Genomic DNA, 20,454 nt, shown 5'->3' with positions numbered 1-20,454 from the left:
AATCTCAGGATGGGCTGCTTCTGAACTGAGTCCTGTCTCTGAAGGTCCAGCTGTCTGAGGGTGTGGACAGGAACACATGTGATGGTCACAGACAACAGTGGTGGGCACTTCCTTGGATAACAGCAAGCTTCCAGTGATAGTATTTACTGTTAAATGTACACATCCTAAAGTCATAGGAGTGGGGCTAGAAGAGACTAAGTTGAGTTAGTGTCTTTCATAGATCATATTGAAGGAATCTGTGGATTAATATCTTGAGTGTCTTAATTGAAGTAGGAGGGCAGAGGCCATGTGAGTGGTGCTATCCCTACGCAGGTGGTTCTAGATTGTCTCAGAAATATAGTGAACCACTTAGCCCTGAAGAGAGAGAGAGAGAGAGAGAGAGAGAGAGAGAGAGAGAGAGAGAGAGAGAGACAAAGACAGAGACAGACAGAGAGACATAGAGACAGAGAGAGGGGGAAGAGAGGCAGAGAGAGAAGGAGGGAGAGAAAGACACAAAGACACAGAGGCAGACAGAAACAGAGGGACAGAGACACACAGAGAAGGACATAATAGAGTTTCAGTGAATGACACATTAAACAACTCTCCTCCTTTGTTTCTGACTCCAGATTGTTGTCTTTTATGTGTACCTTAATTTTCCTCAAGAATTGAATTGACCTCTGAGTCTGGCCTGCAAAATTTTTGCTCTCTTAAGCTGCTTTTGATGAGGGTTTTTATCATAGCAGAAGAAAGTTAGAACAATCAGGGTTTTTTTGGCTGAATGTCAAGCATATTCATTTATATCCTACATGATTTCCTGTTTGTATGCAAATAACACAACACCATTTGTTCATATAAGATCATACAAGGGCCTGAGGAGTCTTATGAACATTATTGCTCAATATACAGTCTGGTAGACTGTGACATAATTAGAGGAAAGGGTGAAAGTGTAGGGGACAGGAGATACAACCCATTTAATTCTAGGAGGGGATCCTACCTAGGAGGAGAGTCAGATAAAAGGGAGGAAGCACAGCATAACTGACAGGAGAGCAGAGTGCAGAAAACAGCACAGGAGCTGAACCTTTTCACTGTAAGATCATAGAGCAGTTGAAAAGTGGCAGAGGTCATGATGGACTCTGATGTACTTTCCTGTAAAGACTGTACATCCCGGCAGGGGCTCCTGCTCACAGGTGAGGAGGCCTTTCTTTGGTACTGAGTGGAAGAAGGGGAGCTCAGAGCCTTGCTGAAGTCCCTGAAGAAGAGAAGAAGCTTGGGTAGACTCAGGATTTGGAGAAGAGGACACAGTCAGGGAGAGGTAATCCACTGCAGGCAGTGACACAAGATAGTATAATGGACAAATGATACCATTGGTTTCTATTCCAAGCTAGTCACATGGACATCTATTTAACGAGGACTGATGTCCTCAACCATGAGAGGGTGGCTGTCCAATTAAAAAAAAACTAGGGAGAGCCACTGAGATGACTTAATGCCACTGGCTGCTAATCCTCAGACATAAGTTGAATTCCCAGCACTTACAAGGTGTCTGACTTGCATGTATATGCTGTGTATACATTCATTTATACACAAATGCACACAAATACACACATGTATAAGCATTCACCTTCCCCTCACATACAAACTACACCAAACTCTTGTACTAAAGGTGTCATTAGTTTAATACTTTAGCATTTTGTAAAGACACTCCTGGATATGCATAGCCCTGACACATGCATTCTGCCACTCATCCAGAGGTATCCAAGCTTTTATCACTTCTAGGACTCACAAAGATGGCAGGCTCATCTTGGTTCTAATAAAGCCCTAGACTAGTGGACTGTTAGTTACACCAGAAAGACCATCTTTTAGTAGAATCAGAGAATTCAGACTAAAGAGAATACAGAAAAAAAGAGAAAGTGAAGATCTCTAAATTAAGAGTTAACAGGAGACATCTTCTCAGTCCAAGTACTCTGAATGTGAGCAAAAGGTGAGGGCAATTTGGGGAGTCCTTAAGATACCCAAGGAGAGAGTTCCATAAATAGAAAGGAACATGTTCAGGGCCACTAATGGATCAGAGGTAATTTTGCTGACCCCTTTAAAGTACAATGGTGCCATTCTCCCTACCCATCTAGGCTTATTTATGAGCATGTCCACTTGGGACACATCTCATTTTTTTCACCAAATGCAGAGGTCCCAATGTTTATGGGATTTCTTTTTTCCCTTCTAGTCTCCCTTTTAACATGCTGGCTGCTTCCCACTACTGCCCAGATCAGTATTGAATCAGTGCCTCCCATCGCTGTTGAAGGGGATAATGTTCTGCTCTTAGTGCAAAACTTGCCGGAGGATGTTCAATCCCTTTCCTGGTACACAGGAGGTAAACCACTCAAGAGGTTTGAAATTGCAAGACATGTGATAGCTACCAATTCTAGTGTGCCGGGACCTGCACACAGTGGTAGACAGACAGTACTCAACAGTGGATCTCTGCTGATCAAGAGTGTCACCAGAAAAGACTTGGGATACTACACTCTACAAATACTTGATACAACCTCAAGACGTGAAATAACACGTGCAGAATTCTTTGTACAGAGTAAGTCAAAATATTTTGTGAAATCTGTTGTTGGGTGGGATTCATTCCATTGTATGTTCAGAGGACTGCCAGGCCTGAAGTGGATCTACCACCCCTCTGCATTGTGTCTCCATGTTGTTGTATGAAAATTTAGTGCAAGACATGCATTGTAGGGACAAAGCTTCATAGACCAGAATCCCTCACTTGAGAGCAATTGCAGAGGGGTGGACTGTGCATAGTAACTCAGAAGATGTCAGAGTCAACCATGAACCTGTACCTGAATGGAGGAAGAGACGAGGAAACTATGGAATCTTCAGTGACCCTGCATCCAGACCTCTGTCCAAGACACAGCTAAAAGTGAGGGAGGACAGCAAAGCTGATATTAGAGCAGGCTTAGAGGTACTGGCGTAGGTTAAGGTGTTCTCCGAGGAGGGAAACAGAGCAGACATCAGAGGTTGTGAAGCTGCCTCCTTAATCTCCAAGCAAATGTACACATAGTGGCAGGAAATCCTGCTACACGTGCCCACACAAGTCCCTATTCCTGTGTAGGAGGAGGTTAGCTGAGTGATTGCCTAGAGAATCCTGGAGAGGATAATGGCTCAGAGGAGACTCAGAGTTTCTGTTTGCAACATGAGATAAGAAGACACAACAAGGTAGACAGCATCTCAGCAGCTAGGAGAATGAAAAAGGAAATGAAATGAAAAGGACAAGGAAATGAAAAGAAAATGGTAAGATGAAGAGATAAAAGTTGCATTGTTCATTTATCAAGTTCAATAGTTACCTTGGCATGTATATTCTAAAGACTAGTGTCCTCACCTATGACAAGATGACTCTGCAAATGAAAAGCAAATTTGCTGCAGATCCCCGAACTTCAACTGGCAGAGACGGGGAGAAACGACACAAACGCCAAGGAAAGTTCCAAACAGATTTCTTCTTTATCTCTCTGAGCAGCTTTTTCCTCTCCCTCTTACAAACAGCTTTCTCTAACCCTCTCCCGGCTCCAACTAAACCCAACTGGACTCTTCAACTGCTTGCTCCAACTGAACTGTTTACAGCTTTCTCCCACAGCATTCTTCTCCCTCCCTCCGGGACACATCCTCTTTTTCTCAGTCCTCAGAGTTCCTTCAAAACAACATTCTCCCTCCTGCCCAGGGCGGGGGCATACTGTTTTCAGTCCTCTGACCTAATCCCTCCCCCATCTCCTGGATCTGGTCAGAGTTCAGCCAGGGTGCTAGGTGATAGTCCAGTAACTCAGCAGGCAGGCAGTACAGGATCAGCAGGCTCAGATTCTTGCAGCCAGGGAATATGGGGCTTGGCATCCCTGCTCCCCACATAGAGTTCAGGCTCAGGCTGTTAACCAACAGGGAATATGGGGCTTGGCATCCCTGCTCCCCACATAGAGTTCAGGCTCAGGCTCTTGGCAAACAGGGACCACGGGGCTTGGCACATCCACTCCCCACATATCCCCTTTTTGTTTAATTAAAATGGCTCTGGGATTGCATCTGTCTTAGGTTGCCCTCAACTATGTCACATCCTTACCCGTCATTGGTATGGTGAACTCATTTTCACCACCGTGTCTTAGGTTGGTATGCAAATGTGAGAGTCTTACCCATCGTGGATTGATGATCCTTTATACTGAGTCAAACATGGGGTGAGCCACCTGACTCTATAGCTGCCATAGATTGAGTCAGCAGTTGTTGATCGGCCTGTGCCCAACTGCGTATGCATACCATCTGCCACAGCATCTCCAATCACTGCTGTAACGATGGTGGCTGTCCAAAGTCTCTCCTATTCCTTAGGAGTACTGGCAACTGACCCTCCTGCACCTCCAGAGGCCAGGGTATGGCTGTGGGTATTCTGGTCATCATCTCCAGGTGGGGTCTAGTGAGACAAAAGGCATGCAATACTGGAGCATTCTAATTCAAAAGGACTAGTCCTATTACTAACTATAAAGAAAAAGGGAGGTGCCATACCTACAGAAGTAAGTTTACCATTATTTCCCACAGAGGTACCATATATACAGAAGTAAGTTTACAATTATTTCCCACAGAAAAGCACAGACTCCCCTTCAAGGATACATTAAGTAAGGCATTGCACTGAATCTGGGATAAACACAAGTTTATCCCAGTAGGGGAAGGGCCTTTACTATTCCCCCCTAACTCTCTCTCCTGAACCATCACCATACTTAGAGGTAGATTTCTCTCTCCACAGTCATGTCCTTGATCCTGTGGAAAGATGCACACTGCTCCCTGTGTCCATACCAAAACCTGATCCTTCCATAGGAGAGACACAGATTTAGAGAGCAATGACCATCCACAGCACAACGGTCATCAACATTCAAATTTTAAAAATTAAGATAAAGAATCCTAAATTGTACTCCCATTCCCCCTTTTTGTTTAATTAAAAAAAAAAATCGCATTTGCTCTTTCCACAAAACCTTCGCACTGGAGATTGCAGGGCAGGCCATGAACCAAATTTCAAAAACAGTGGATGTTGCCTTAATTAACCCTACACTTTCCAATTGTTGAACTGCTTGGACCACACACTGACCATCTGAAATCAAATTAAAGGCCTCTTCAATTTCTAGGAACACTTGTTTGAGGGCCCTGGGGCAGAGGGCCCCGTGGTCCATTTATTTTTTTGCTTGGTTCCTGTCTGGACTGGCTCAAGGGGATAACCATCTATATCCCACTTGGATTGGCAGTCCCATGCCCAATGGTTGCCTTTACAACATCGGGGACATAATTTCAGGTGCCTCACGGGAGCTGCATTAGTTGGCCGCAGGCAATTGGGACAATCTCTTTTAAAATGCCCATCCTGGCCACAGGAAAAGCATTCACCAGTTAGGCCCTTCCGAGCAGTAGGCTGGTTTCCTTGACCTTGTGGACCAGCTTGTAAAATAGCTGCAGCCAACCCTTGATTAGTACTCTCCTGTCTTTTAACCTCCTTTCTTTTCTGCTGATCACTATGTTGAGACATAACCTCCTTTTCTACCCCTTTTTCTAGGTTTTCCATCCCTTTTGGAGGCTAGACTTTCCTACCTTCCTCTACAGGGAGCCTAACTCCGAACCTTGCTTAACTTTGTCCCTGTGCCAGGAACTTTAACTCTGTCCCTTAACCCTGGGAGCTTAACTTGTCTCTATACTGAGAACTTTAACTCTGTCCCATAACCCTGGGAACTTAACTTGTCTCTATACTGAGAACTTTAATTTATACTTACAACAGAACTACCCCATAGCTCTTGCACGAGTTCCGAAGTTTCTGCCTTCTTGGCTATTTGCGACAGGCAGCACACCAAAACAGCGCGCTCATGCACGCGCGCACACACACACACACACACACACACACACACACACATACACCAACACACACACACACACCACAGAGTAATTTTAACATGGGTGCGTTGTCTTTTGAAATATACCTTTTTATGGCTGTAACACCACTCCTTGCACGGATCCTTAGTTTTGAAATTAATAAGACATGGTGAATTACTCAATTAAAGGATCATTGCCATCTTCCTGCAGCTGGAGACAGGAGACTGGATGGAATGCGGATGCTCTGCTCTGCATGAATATCTTCTTTCTTCTTAGCCAACCGAACAGCTTCTAATCTTCCTATTCCTTCTGCCTCGCTTCTGCCTTTTCTTTCTTTTCTGCTTCTTTCTTGGCCTTTTCTTCTATTTTTTCTTTCTTCTTCACCGCATGCCCTGTTCAGCTTCCTCACATGGGGACCCAGAGCCCTTTCTCCTTTTCTTCTTTCTTTTTCTTTTTCTTCTTCATTAGCTGCTCCTGGAAAAAAGTTCCTCATACGTGGCACCAGAGCCTTTTCTTCTTTTCTTCTTCTCATCCCCATATGGGCCACCAGATGCCAAAGACCCCCGAACTCTGACCAGCGGAGATGGGGAGAAATGACACAAATGCCAAGGAAGGTTCCAAACAGATTTCTTCTTTATCTCTCTGAGCAGCTTTTTCCTCTCCNTCTCACAAACAGTTTTCTCTAACCCTCTCCCGGCTCCAACTAAACCCAACTGGACTCCTCAGCTGCTTGCTCCAACTGAACTGTTTACATTTTTCTTCCACAGCATACTTCTCCCTCCCTCCAGGGCACATCCTATTTTTCTCAGTCCTCAGAACTCCTTCAAAACAACATTCTCCCTCCTGCCCAGGGCGGGGGCATACTGTTTTCAGTCCTCTGACCTAATCCCTCCCCCATCTCCTGGATCCGGTCAGAGTTCAGCCAGGGTGCTAGGTGATAGTCCAGTAACTCAGCAGGAAGAAAGTACAGGATCAGGCTCAGATTCTTGCAGCCAGGGAACATGGGGCTTGGTACCCTCACTCCCCACATAGAGTTCAGGCTCAGGCTCTTGGCAAACAGGGATCACAGGGCTTCGCACACCCATTCCCCACACAAATTGTGAGATGATTCAGTGAATATGGGTACTTGCTGTCATCCCTGATGACCTGAGTTCAGGAAAGAACTCAGTCACACAAGATGTCCTCTGACCTACACATAGACACTGTGGCATGCACCCACTCACTTATATACTGATACATGCTTGAGTGTATGTTCCATTCCATAACACAAAGAGTCAATAAAAATAAATTCAATTGGGGAATACAACTTTAATTAGCTTAGAATCTGAGAATCTGGTAACTTAATTCATGGACATACAATGAACTGGAGGACCCATCCATCTCTGCATTCATTTATCCATTGAAACCTTTCTAGGCATTGGATCTTCCAAGATATCTGTCTATCTCAGACCACAAAATCTTCTACTGGATGGCAACAGACATGAGAAAGGGAATTGAGAATGCATCATGAAAGGTCCAATGCAAAATATGTCAGTGTGTTGACCCAGTTCCTTTCAAGGAAGATGGTGAGGGAGGCACTGTCCTCCACCTACAGTGTGTCTGAGCAGAAATCTGAGGGCAGTGAAGGGTGAGTCATACATACAGGGGAAGGAAATGTCACATACAGAAATTCAAGGGCCCTGAGGGCATGGAACTTGTGTTGTTGATCTCCACCATGTAGGATAAACACACCGTTACCCACACATCAAGGCTGAGTGATGGACACAGTTGCTAAGGACACACAAACCCTTCTTACCAACAAAGATAAATAAATCACCTTTGATGGTTTCTATTTATTTTTGTTTTCATCTAGGCCCAATTTTAGGCTTCAGGAAGCATCCTACTGCTTCTCAACTTAAAATTGAGTTTGTACCACCTAGGATTGAAGAAAACTATGATATTCTTCTGCTGGTTTATAATCTGCCAGAGAATCTTCAAGGCTTTGTCTGGCACAAAGGAGTATTTCCACTTGACCATTTGAAGATAGCAAGCCATTCATTCCTCACCAATTCAACCATGCTGGGGCGCACATATTATGACAGACTGACAGTATGCAATGATGGATCCCTGCTGCTCTCGAATGTCTCACAGGAAGACACAGGACTTTACAGCCTACGAACCATACCTGTGGATTTGATATCAGAATCTGCCACTGGGTACCTCAAAGTAAACAGTAAGTGATTCTTTGTGATTCCTGGGTGATGGTGGGGTATACCTAAGAGAGTAGGCTTGGACTGAACCTTCCTACCCTCTGAACAGTGTATTCTCAGTTGGGTTTGGGCATTTAGTAAAAAACACACATCATGGGGGCAAACTGAAATAGATCAGAAGCCTTGACATGACAGGAACCTGCAGACAGTAGTATAGTAACTTGGTCCAATGATGTCATCCTCAGCTCAGACACTCTAGGACCTCTCCTTGAACATGGCAATAAGCAAGCTTTGTGAAACTGCTTGAATTTGACTACCTGCTAAAGCTGACTGGAAGCAATGTGTCATTCTACATCCAAATATTGGAGCATGTGGAACAAACCAGTATCTGTCATGACAATCATGATTAGGCTAGGTTTTTGGGCATCTCCATTTCCTGAGATTCAACATGGACAGAAGAGCTGGACATGCACCATACTGACTCTTCTGATAGGATTGAGACTTCACAGGAAAGTTTGGATCCCCAAGTGAACACAGTTCCTCTTGACAAATACTCATCCTTAGGAGTTCAGCCTAGGGAAGTCTCTTCTTTAGGCAAATAATAATATGCACTCCTGATTTTAAAAGCTCTTCAGTCTCAACTTTAGGACATTAATAATATTTGAATTTCACTCATAGAAAGGGAAATGATAAGTAACCATGTATATTATTGTAGGGAATCTGAGAGACAGCAGACACTGGTTGAATAAAGGTTACATAGCCTATGGTTGGCACATCAGAAGTATAAGATGTTTATGTATAGGCACATGCCAAACTTACCCATCCTATTAGGCCTTATCAAGTATCTGTGGGTCACAGTCATGCCGTACATTCAGAAATTTTCTTCTTGGACATCAGTCTCACAGAGAGAGTCTGGTTCAGGCAGTAGAAGCAACAAATTGACAGTTTTGATTAATTGAATTCTGAACCCTCCTCTGGTCTAATTTTCCTTCTCCAATACTCTGGGCTTCAGAACATAGGTGTCCTCTTGTGGTGGGTTCACACCACTTGAAGCATAGGGAGAAGGCTTTGCCTCACACAGACGCATTGTCAAGGAGTCCCGCTTTTCGTTCTGACTATGTAGACTGGTGTTGGTATGAGTAATAAGACAGACAGAAAGAAACACATTTTGCAACTCTATATTGAGTCCCCAGAGGCTAAAGATAGAAGGATAAGGCTGCCAACCCCAACGTCTTGCTTGTTTACTCCTTCCAATTTTGATGTCATCTTCCTCCTAGTGTGGCTCTCCATCTTCCTGTGGGTTCACAAAAATGAGGTGACACAAACAGTGCTGTTTAATGACTTTATCATATGTACCTATACCTCATATTATGACACTAACTCAAGGTGACTCCTGTAATCCACTGACATAATCTAAAACTCCAGAAATGATTCCATTACACTGTATATTCTGAAAGCATTGGATGCAACTTGCTTTGTTATTCCTGGGTCCTAGGAAGTGGAAGAAAGAAAGTGATTCTCACTCTGAGGTTGGCTCTGTCCCTCTGTGCCTCACAGTTCATGGAGCCTGGGACAGAATTCTTCTAAACAGAGTTTAACCATGACATTTGACACTGCTGATAAGTTTGTATTGTTTCTTATTTTACCCAGTAGAGAAATCTTGCACTCACATGCACCCTGTGGCCAGTGCTGTCCCCAAAAGGACTCACACTCAGTTCTCCCTCAGTTAATGGATTCACCAGCTTCAAGCCAATTTGTAATTTCTACATTTAATCAAAAGGGAACCCACAGCACTCAGAGATTGATCTAAGGCCTTTCTGTGCTCCTAAAATATTAATCATTGCAGGAATTGGTCTTATACCCTGGCTACACCTAATAATTTTTACATATTATTGCTTGCTTGCAGAAAGGAAGATAGTTTAAGAACCATGTGTATCTCTCAGTCCAATAGATGATTGAAACAATGAATTCCCTTCCAAAAAAGAGAATCTCCCCCAGGCCTTTCATGATGAAAGAAGGAAGAGGCCCTAGCCAAAGGGGAACTTTGTCTTCGGAAAGAGATTTCACCTTACCACACTACAGTATGGGATAGGATTAAACCCAGAAAATGATACAGTGGGGTGTGTGGGTTTATACCTTGATTGGGACTGCTTAGATGTATTTATCACTAGTTTTCAATTTAAATGTTCATCTCAATTCAGAACATGGAAGACAGGCTTCAGGCAATCAACGATCAGCACATCAACGAAGGATGTCGAAGAAACAAAAACAGAAGTTGGACATGTGCTTTTCTTCTTCTTCTGTTATAATCTATTACAATTAAATATCTTTGTGCTTACCAGTATTCTTTTAGTTCTTTTAATTTCCTTATTAAGGATGGGTAACTGATCCAAGCTTGTGACTCATGATTAGAACCCAATCAAGTTCAGTGACAACATTGAAAATTTTTCTGCAACAAATTCCTATTGGTAGAAATAGCTATGTCCCCAAGTCTCCATAATGTGCCAGTGTCCCCCAGTATAAAGAAGCCCCCACTATCGAGGGCTCCTGAATTCTGCAGGGCTACCATGTACTTAAGGCAAGGACGTTCCAAGCTAGGGTTTCTACTAATTGATGTTTGTTCTTGAATGATACAACTTTTCTATCTAGCCTTCAGACCCTGATAACACAATCCTATGCACAACACATTATATCCATAAGGCTTCCATAGGGTTTTAGACTTATAAAAATATTCGCTTTCAGTGGCATATAGATTTTCATTAGTATTTCTCTCTCTTTATTGAATTCTCAAATCTTATCCTGTATTGATTTTTTAATTTGTTTACATCTTGTGCTTTCTTGTAATTAATTAATTAATCAGTTAATATCTACCTCTTTTGATGTGTTTGGATATTCTCACATTCTTTATTTGTTTCGAGATACACACACACACACACACACACACACACACATTCTCTCTCTCTCTCTGTCTGATTATATATATATATATATATATATATATATATATATATATATATTCCTCCAGAGCTAACTTATGATAATATACCTGGATGGGTTTTGCTGCCAAATCATCTATCTGATGCTTCACAAAATTGGTAAGTCTATTAAGGGCCAGGAGCCAAATGAAACAAGCAAAAACAATCCAACTAATTGTCCCAAAATGGAATGAAGTAGGGTTGAAAACCATAGAGAGGTTAGAAACAAATTTTTATACCTACTCTCTCTCTCTCTCTCTCTCTCTCTCTCTCTCTCTCTCTCTCTCTCTCTCTGTGTGTGTGTGTGTGTGTGTGTGTGTATGTCTTTTCTCTAAGCCTTCTCTGACTTTTCTCATACTTTCATTGACCATCCCTGTCTTGTCTACATAAAAGCAGCATTCTTCCTTAAGAGCTGCACACAGCCCTCCCTGCTATAGAAGGGTAAATCAAGTCCTCTGTGATTTTGGAGGACGACTTCAGCTAAGGAGGAGAGGGAATCAGAGAGATTGTTGATACCTTGTTAGAGACACTAGACATCTTTATCAATGGTGACACTGATTCTTGATACCTAGACTTAGAGAGAACATATAAGGAAATGCCAGTCCCCGCACCCACGGCACCAAGACCTAGGAGGACTGAAATGGTGATGGCATTTAGGGGCACTCTTTGCTGGTGGGTCAGTGAAGGGGAGGAATCAGCAGACGATCCCACAAATAAAAAACTCTTCTGAACGATAATAAATCAATCAAGGGACCAATTGTACAAGTATGCAAAAATCAGAACTTTTCACAGAAAAAGCACTGGCTGAAAGGCAGGGGGTGAAGTCATCAAGGCAAACCCACCAAGTACCATTTTGAGGAACTAAACACTGCATACTAATCTCAGCTGCAAGGGTAACATTACAAAGATGGGCATATTGTGGAGGAGGTATATTATGAGTCACACGGAGGTCCAGTCCTGATACCTGAGAGAGGGATAAACCATTCCACTCTCTGGGTTGCCAGCGGCACTGGTGGGAAATATTTGTAGGGGGTAAAACAGCCAGGAACAGCAATGCCTTCATAAAAAGGTGGTCAGGAATGGCAACACAGCCAGCAATTATCAACAAGGTTAGTGGAGGGGGCATTTAGAATAAGGAAGGTTTGATTCACTAAAGTGAGGATAAAGTTTTTGGTCTGAATGGAGAGGGAAGAATTGGCTATGGGAGCAAAGGAAATTTTTGAGGTAAAGGTATGAACAATTTCTGTAAAAGATGGAGGGTCAGCTGGGCGTGGTGGCGCATGCCTTTAATCCCAGCCCTCAGGAGGCAGAGGCAGGCAGATTTCTGAGTTCAAGGTCAGCCTGGTCTACAAAGTGAGTTGCAGGACAGCCAGGGCTATACAGAGAAACCCTGTCTCAAAAAACAAAACACACACAAAACTAAAGGAGGGTCAGGTTTTTTTTTTTGGGTGGCTGCAGTGTTTTAGGTGGCTGTGGCTGGGAAACTAAAACAGGGTTGGGACAAAAAGGAACTGGCAATATGGCATGAACTGGTTCTTTGAGGAGCTTAATGGTAAAGTTGCGGACAGTATCTGTGCCTGAGGTGGAGACTCCATGAAAATCCCCACACCCAAATTTTGTACTTAGCATGTTCTCTAAATATAATGGACAGGGGGAGGCACCAACCTAAGGTGACATGGTTAGAAATTTTTCAGTGAGGAATGGTATTTAAAGAATTCTGGGGGCAGGGCTGGAGAGATGGCTCAGTGGTTAAGAGCACTGATTGCTCTTCCAAAGGTCCTGAATTCAAATTTCAGTAACATGGTGGCTTACAACCATATGTAATAAGATCTGACGCCCTCTTCTGGTGTGTCTGAAGACAGCTACAGTGCCCTTATGTATAATAATAAATAAATCTTTAAAAAAAAGAATTCTGGGGCATCAAAAATTCCTGGAAACAATAATATTATCCCAAGAGGAGGTAGGAGTCCAATAGGCTGCACTTGGGGTCTCACAACCCCAGCTGGCACAATAAAGAACAGTTTTGCCACCACACTTATGATGGAGGGAGTGCCCATGGTGGTACTCTGGGCAAATGTAAAAATCTGTATCTTGAACTAAGGTTCGCCTGATGGAATTATCACAGCCAGGTTTTAATGACCGATGAACCCATAACAAAGGACATCCCTTTTTGGCAGGAGTCTGGGGCTGCTGCCAAACCAATGTGGGGTTCAAAACCATGACTCTGGGATTAAGAGCCTCATGCTCTACCAACCGAGCTAGCCAGACTGTTTGTAAATAAAGCAAGTCTTTTGAGAGTTGCTTAAGCCTGCCCTCTGAAAGGCAGTGCCAGAACCACTACACAAAGGTGGACATATTCTGCCAGTGACTTAGAACAATGGTGTTTAAGAATATCTTGGCAAATAGAGGCAAAGCTGTTTTCAAAGGTAAGCTGTTTAGTAAAAGGGTTCTCAGGCTCTTAGACCCCAAACAAGCACTCAGCAGTCTCAGAATTCTGTCGCAGAGTCCTTGAGCTCCGAAGCTCCCAGGTGGACACCAGCAGGGGGCATGGTGCTGGTGCCCAGAGAAAGGGAGGAGGCAGCTGGCCAGTGCACCATCAGCCACATAAGACAGATTGGGCAAAGGTTCCTCTCTTAAAGGGGAAGGAGGTGGTGTATGGGTCTCTAGGTTAGTGGAAGGAGGAAGGGAGATGGATTCTTTAAGAGACCGCTCTCCCTTGCACACCAAGCATTGGTGATCTGGCCATTCAGAGGTAGTTTTAAGAATACCCTTCATGAGGGACCAGTAGTTAAAGGCCATAACAGGTATTTTTAGGTCCAAATGTTTCATAATAATCTTTGAAACAAACACAAACTCTGTGCCACCTCTTTTCAACAATCATTCCCTCTTGGGGGAACCATGAGCAAATTTCTCCCACAAAATCTAAACATTTCTTTAAATACTTTCTCTTAACTCCAGTTCCTCACATTTTGAGGGAATCTTTAAGACCTGACACAAAAGGTGACTGCTTAGAAAACACTTGTCCCATGTCTTACCTTTATTATCCTAAGATCTGCACCACGCTATGTTCTCACTCCCAGACTGTCTCACTGCAGGTTGGACCTTTATGCTGAACCAAAGCTGCACTCGGGTGCTTCTGTATATTAGCAGGTAGGCCTACCCTCCAAAGATGGGTGTTATTCTCTCCTCTGCGACCCTCCTGGGTCCCTCTTCAGGTGCTAGTTTGCTTCAACCCACGGGACAGCAGAACAGGAACTTGAAGGGCACCTGGAAGAGGGGGACAAGAAACATGAAGAATGAACAGCAAGTCAAGAAGCCTGATCAAGCTGACAAATTTTTATTTTTCCCCACACAGGTTATATATTGATAGGAGCAGGAAGAGGTGTGAAGTTGGGTCGCTTTGTCTCTGTGCAATGTGCCTGTTCCCAGGATCAGGATATTGACAGTGGGGTTAAACAGTTCAGGAGGAAGATCTGAACAGAATGGGTTATTAGGTACATGTCCACAAGATTTATAGCTATTTGTTCTCCACTGACATCAAGATCTATGTCTATTTGTATTCAGCTGAGCTAGTAATTTCCTACAGAGGTCAAGACTTTGTGACAGCAAGCACTTAAGGCAGTTAATGTTCAAACAAGGTCACTCCCAACAGAGAAAAATTAAAGCAATGTACTTTCTGGCTTCTAAGCCTCCTCTTATATCTCTTATGTCTTGGGAGAATTGCAATGGCTAATTATTGTTATGAACATGCCTTAGTTTAGAAGTGTAAGAAATGGAATTGTCTCAGAAGCCTCAAGACCAAGTTCTCAGCACAAAGATTTATTTACCCCAGAAGGCTAAAGGGCAGGGCATAAGAGACATATACAGGCAAGAGGGGATGAGAGAGAAGAGGAAGGAAACAAGGGATAGGGAGAAGCAGGGACAAAGGACTGCCTCTGCATAAAAAGACACGACACATATGGAAGTATATAAAGCTTCAAGGAAATACTGTGTTACAAGGTGGTGCTTCTTTGATCATTTTAATTAGGAGAGGTAAGTGGGGGGGGGTTGATTGCTGGACTTCAATATTTTGATAGCTGGTTTTGGTATTCAGTCTTGGGAAGAGGAAGTAGCCAAATAAGGGAATAGATCTGGCAGGTAACTTTAGAAATGTAATGTTTTTTTTATAAGGCAGAAGGAAATGAAGAGAATGGTGATGCCCGATGGAGCCAAGTTTGCTATGCTTTAGCCATGTTTGCCAAAGTCCAAGGAAATTGTGGCACACCTCAGATGTATCTGTGAGGACATTTCAGCAGATAACCAATTGAAAGGATAGATATACCATGAACGTGATTATCCCATGAGGCAAGGATTCAGCCTGAATGAGAGTGTGGTACTTTCAATAAATATGGCCCCCATATAGTAATGTTTTTGAATGCATGTCTCATAGGGACCGGCACTACTGTGAGGTATGACCTTGTTGAAATAGGTGTGGCCTTCTTAGAGAAAGGGTGCCACTGTGGAGACAGGTCTGAGGTCTCATACATGTTCAAGATGTTCCCAGTGTGAGAGTACCTTCCTGATGCCTGTGGATTAAATGTAGAAGTCTGAGTTCCTTCCTCAGTACCATGTCTGCTTGCATGCTGCAATGCTTCTCACCATTATGGACATAAACCTCTAGAACAGCAAGCAGCTGACTCCTGGTGTTGAATTAGGGATGGCAGAAAGAGGCTAAGGAGAAAGGAAATCCTATAGGAGGACAAACAGTCTCAATTAATCTAGGCCACTGAGATCTCTCAAATACTGGACCACCAAGCAGAGATCTTACAACAGCTGATATGAGGCCCCCAACACACATACAGTAGAGAACTTCTGGGTCGCTGTTCACAGATGATGCACCTAAACCTCAAGAGACTGGAGGCCCCAGGGAATTTAAAGGCCAGTTGGGTTGAGGGTTAGGGACATCCATGTTTAGACTGGGGAGTGGGGAGGAAGAATAGAATGTGTAACAGTCATAGGGTGGTTCAGGAAAAGGGAGAATAAAATATACTCATAAGAGCAAAAAGAGGTGTGAAGTGGGGTCATTTTGTCTCTGGGTAATGTGCCTGTTCCCAGGAACAGGATATTGACTGGGTAAACAGTTCAGCAGGAAGATCAGAACAGAATGGGTTATTACACAACTGTCCACAAGATTTATAGCATTTGTTCTCCACTGACTTCAAGATCTATGTCTATTTGTATTCAGCTGGGCTAGTACTTTCCGACAGAAACCAAGACTTTGTGCCAGCAAGCATTTAAGGCAGTTAATATTCAAACAAGGTGGCTCCAAACATTGCAGACCTTCCAGGTGTTTGTGACTGGCATGAGCCACAGGGCCCTAAAGACAAATGATGAAATTCAAGGGATGAGTCTCAAATTGTTCTAGGATAGTGAAGGGTATGTACCACACACATATTTAAAACAAAACCACTGTTTTTACTATTGTCCTGTAATGCATTTTCTCAAACAGGCAAGCACCATGAGAGATATTTTCTGAAATGCAGGTAGATGGTTTATATCTTGAAATATTCGTGTTTAGTTATTTAGAGTTCATGATAATCTCTACACAACATGCATGCCTGGTTCCCATAAAACTCAAGACCTCACTGGACCCCTGGAACTGAAGTTACAGGTGTTTATGAGTTGCCATTGGAGTGCCAGAAAGTGAACTTGGGTCTTCTACAAGAGCATCCAAGGAGGAATGTCTCCAAGACTGCTAGAAAGATGCTTTCAGAGGCAGATCTGACTGGTAGAAGGTAGAGAGCAAGTAATAGATGAAACTATGACTGGAAGAGATGGATTTTGTTAGTTTATCTAGGCTAGGGGTTATGATGATCTCCATGTGACAGCATTGCTTCTGATATCCAATTGTCTGAAGCCAATACCTGCAAGAATTATTTTTCTGATGAGCACAATTTGGTATGGTGAGATAAAGATGCTGGTGCTGTGTGAAATCAAGGACTGTCTGATCAGAGAGAGTGCCCTGTGTTCTATATAGAGTCTATTAAACTAGAAGATGAAGCAAAACAGGGTTATTTTACCTTCCAGACTAGTGACAGTGGCATATCAGAAAACACAATTTCCTGTCTAATGTGTGAAATTCTGCAGTAATTCTTCAGAGAAGTTTTCTTAGTTCTGAAGTCAAATTTTACTGTCCATTTTTTGCTCCCTGAACAAGGTGTTCCCTTACAGTATGAATTAGTGAGATTAACATCAGCTCCTCCCTGCTCCACAGACAGCTGAGAAGGCCACAGGGTAGAGACAGTAGATATGTGACTGCAGACAGATTACTCATGATTCATGTCTGCTTCTCATGGTCTGTGTGAGCCAAAGNAGAGAGAGAGCCCTGTATCAGACTCAGGATTTATTAGAAGGGACACAACAAAGCCTTCTCATTTACATCACAGGAGAAGTGACAATGGCACACTAGATAACACATGATTTCATCTGTACTAGGTAGTATGGGAAGTGCTGGAATTCTGCAGCAATTTGCAAAGACAGGAGTTCTTGTAATCATTTTCCCAGATATTTATGGCTAATGAATTTTACAATGTCAATAGATTGAAATGTAAATAACACCTAACCTTGCCTTAAGACAGCTGTCTAGATGTGCAGTATTTGTTCTTATTTGCCCGAAGGAGAGACTGCACTAGCTTTAGTCCCTAATGACACCAAGATGTCAGGAGGATCTGTGCCCTCTGTTCCTCCCCTTGGGAATCTTGCCTATTCTGTGAAGTGTCATAAGTCCTTCAGAACATTTGCCTGGTGAACTGGGCATGTGTGCAGCTGTGCTCTCCATGCAGAGTCAGAAGATGCCCAGAAAGTGACATAGAGTAAGTATGTCTCTCACAACCTTGCACAGGCTGCTATCTTGAGCTAGGAGACTCAGAATGGTAATAAACAAGTCTGCCCTGTTAGTTCTAAGCAGTCTGCCTTTAATTCACCCAAATGACTTGAAGGCAAAATCTGGAACACTGACCTAGAGTCAGAACTTCCTAGTGTTCTCTCTTCTAGTAAGTCTCAATAGTTCTCTTAGATAGACCATACCTGAAGCACAAATACCTTTCTTAGGGCTAAATTAATGATGAGAAACACACACTCTAAGCGAATTTTGATTGTTTCACTGAGGTAAGCTGCCACATATCCTATTCTAGGCAGGATGAATTTGGAAGAAAAAGTTCTGATATAGCAGTTAGCCTACACTGGGTGTTTCCAGCACTAAATCCTCATGCCAATTGTGGACATAAATGTCTAACATTAAGTAGACAAGTCCAGACATAATGATATTGTTTTACAAGTTATAAACACTGCACTGGGCACACAATAGTAAAAAACAAATACATGGATGGTTTTCATGGTAAGGCACATGAATTTCTTTGGTTTCAACTTCACCATATCAAATTTGGAGGGAAGAATATCTCTTTTCATCATGGTGACATTCTGAAACTTTAGGGAATCCATTGCTGCACATTGTCTCTCTGGCTCTGTGTGCATGGGCAAACACATTGTTTGATTGCTGGCTATTACAAATGGCAATTTCTCTCCTCTCTGCCTCAGTTGCCCTTTTGTATCTGTAAAAGTTTTCAGTATTTTCTGGCATAATAAGAACAACTTGAACATCTTCCCCTTCAGCTTCATTGAGTAACAGTGATCCAATAGTAAGTTGAGCATTATGGGGAGAAGAGCCTTGGAACTGAGTCTAGGACCTGGGGACATGACTTAGTGCTTGAGGACACTGGCTATTCTTTCAAAGGATATGGGTTCCCAGAACATACCTGGCATGACACCACTGCCTGTAACTACTGTCCTAGGAATCCTGGAACTACCTCTCATCTCTACTGGCACTATATACAGTTAACACAAAAGAACATATACAGTAATAACACCCACAAGTGTGAATGAATCTTTAAACATTTCTTTTAAAACTAAGTTAAAAGGGAAGCTGGAATAAAGAGAGTGAGATTTTGGGTAGGAGAGTAGGGATGTAGGACCTTTGCAATTGTGTTCATTTCTCTGCCTCCATGTGTGCATCTAGGTGTGTCTACAGAACTCAATGGACAAAACCTACATATATGGCCTCTTTTCAATTAGTGATCCTGATTATGTCCTTTGCTCTGTATTGAAATCTGTTCTCAGGTTTCTGAACAGTATACCTGAGTACAATTTGGAGCTCTGCTCACACTCACGGGCATTTGCAGGGAATAGGCTCTGCTCACACTCGCGGGCATTTTCAGGGAATAGGCTCTGCTCACACTCGTGGGCATTTGCAGGGAATAGGCATAGCTACCTGCGCTATTCCTCCAGAATCCATGCATCAGTGTTAATCATTTTATTTTATAAGATTGATTTTATTTGTGTGATTGTGTGTGCTTCTGTGTGTGATTTCAAGATCCCTCCAAGGACAGGGGACTCTGTGGTATCCCCTGGAGCTGGAGATAGTTAAGGTTTTGCTGCCTCCTAAAATTGTTGCTAGAAAATGAATGTCTGTCTTCTGGGAGAACCACAAATTCTCTTACCCACTCAGCCATCTCCCCATCTTTCATGTTTCAATGCTCTATGGCTTTGTGGTTCCAATAAACCTTTACACTGCCTTCTGGAAGGCAGTGTGCTTTATAATGCACTTCAACTAGAGATTTGTGAAGTTAGGAGTCTGCCTGAGTTTCTTTCTTAAAATTTAAATTATGTTATTTATTTCCATTCCAATCATTGCTCTCCTCAGTTCCCCCTCCCACAATTCCTCAACCCATTGCTCCTCCTCATTGCCTCCAACAGGATGTTCTCCCCTTCAACAGACCTCCACTCCCTTGTGGTCTCAAGGCTCTGGGGCATTACACTCATCTACTCTCAATAAGGCCAAACCAATTAGACCTCTGCTTCTTGTGTGCCAGGAGTCTCACTCCAGTTAGTGTGTGCTACTGGTTGTTGGCTTAGTCTTTGGGAGCTCCCAGCATCTCCTTTATCTGAGACTGCTGGTCTTCCTATGGAGTTGCTGTCGCTCTCTGCTTGGTCAATCCTTCCACTATTTCAAACATAGGAGTCCCAGTCTTGCAATGGTTGGATGTAATTATCTACTTCTATTTCATTCAACTCCTGATAGAGCCTCTCTGAGGACAGCCACTCGAGGCTGCTGTTTATAAGGATATTATAACTTATGAGTGTCAGGCCTTCATCTCCCTTGCCCTGCCCAAGTAAGATCGAAAGCTGTGCCATTCATTGGACCTCCTTTCCTTCAGTTTCTTTTGCATTTTTGTCCCTGCAGTTCTTTTATACAAGGACAAATCTGGGTCAGGAAAATTGACTGTGGGTTAGTAACCGTGTCCCTCCACTTTAGGTTCTGTCTATCTCCAGGAGGTTGCCACTTCAAAGTTCCTTTCCCCAGTGGTGGACATTTTGGCTAAGGTCACTCCTAATGAGTCCTG

At 43.0% G+C, this 20,454-nt stretch overlaps 1 protein-coding gene across 2 annotated transcripts; it reads left to right on the top strand.

Annotated features, from left to right (window-relative positions):
- The first annotated feature begins 969 nt into the window (after positions 1-969).
- Positions 970-14,702, top strand: LOC110315255 (carcinoembryonic antigen-related cell adhesion molecule 3-like). Of its 2 annotated transcripts, none has more exons than XM_021189355.1 (4): positions 970-1,166; positions 2,198-2,557; positions 7,706-8,065; positions 14,098-14,702. In XM_021189355.1, the coding sequence occupies exons 1-4, from the start codon at positions 1,103-1,105 to the stop codon at positions 14,169-14,171; spliced, it is 858 nt and encodes a 285-aa protein (XP_021045014.1). In that variant the 5' UTR covers positions 970-1,102; the 3' UTR covers positions 14,172-14,702. The 2 variants fall into 2 exon arrangements, with proteins under 2 accessions (XP_021045014.1, XP_021045013.1); XM_021189354.1 differs by lacking the exon at positions 14,098-14,702 and adding an exon at positions 10,244-10,386.
- Positions 14,703-20,454: the final 5,752 nt, after the last annotated feature.

The sequence above is a fragment of the Mus pahari genome, unplaced genomic scaffold, assembly GCF_900095145.1.
Source record: "Mus pahari unplaced genomic scaffold, PAHARI_EIJ_v1.1 scaffold_9660_1, whole genome shotgun sequence".
Classification (NCBI taxonomy): domain Eukaryota; kingdom Metazoa; phylum Chordata; class Mammalia; order Rodentia; family Muridae; genus Mus; species Mus pahari.
Note: the sequence above shows the minus strand (reverse complement) of the source record. Positions and strands in the feature narration are given on the sequence as shown.

Bases quoted from the DNA above. Each gene is read 5' to 3' on its own strand.
- LOC110315255 (XM_021189354.1), top strand. From the start codon at position 1,103: ATGATGGACTCTGATGTACTTTCCTGTAAAGACTGTACATCCCGGCAG. The intron at 2,558-7,705 runs GTAAGTCAAAAT...GTTTTCATCTAG, and splicing joins TGCAGAATTCTTTGTACAGA to GCCCAATTTTAGGCTTCAGG. The intron at 8,066-10,243 runs GTAAGTGATTCT...ATCTCAATTCAG, and splicing joins TGGGTACCTCAAAGTAAACA to AACATGGAAGACAGGCTTCA.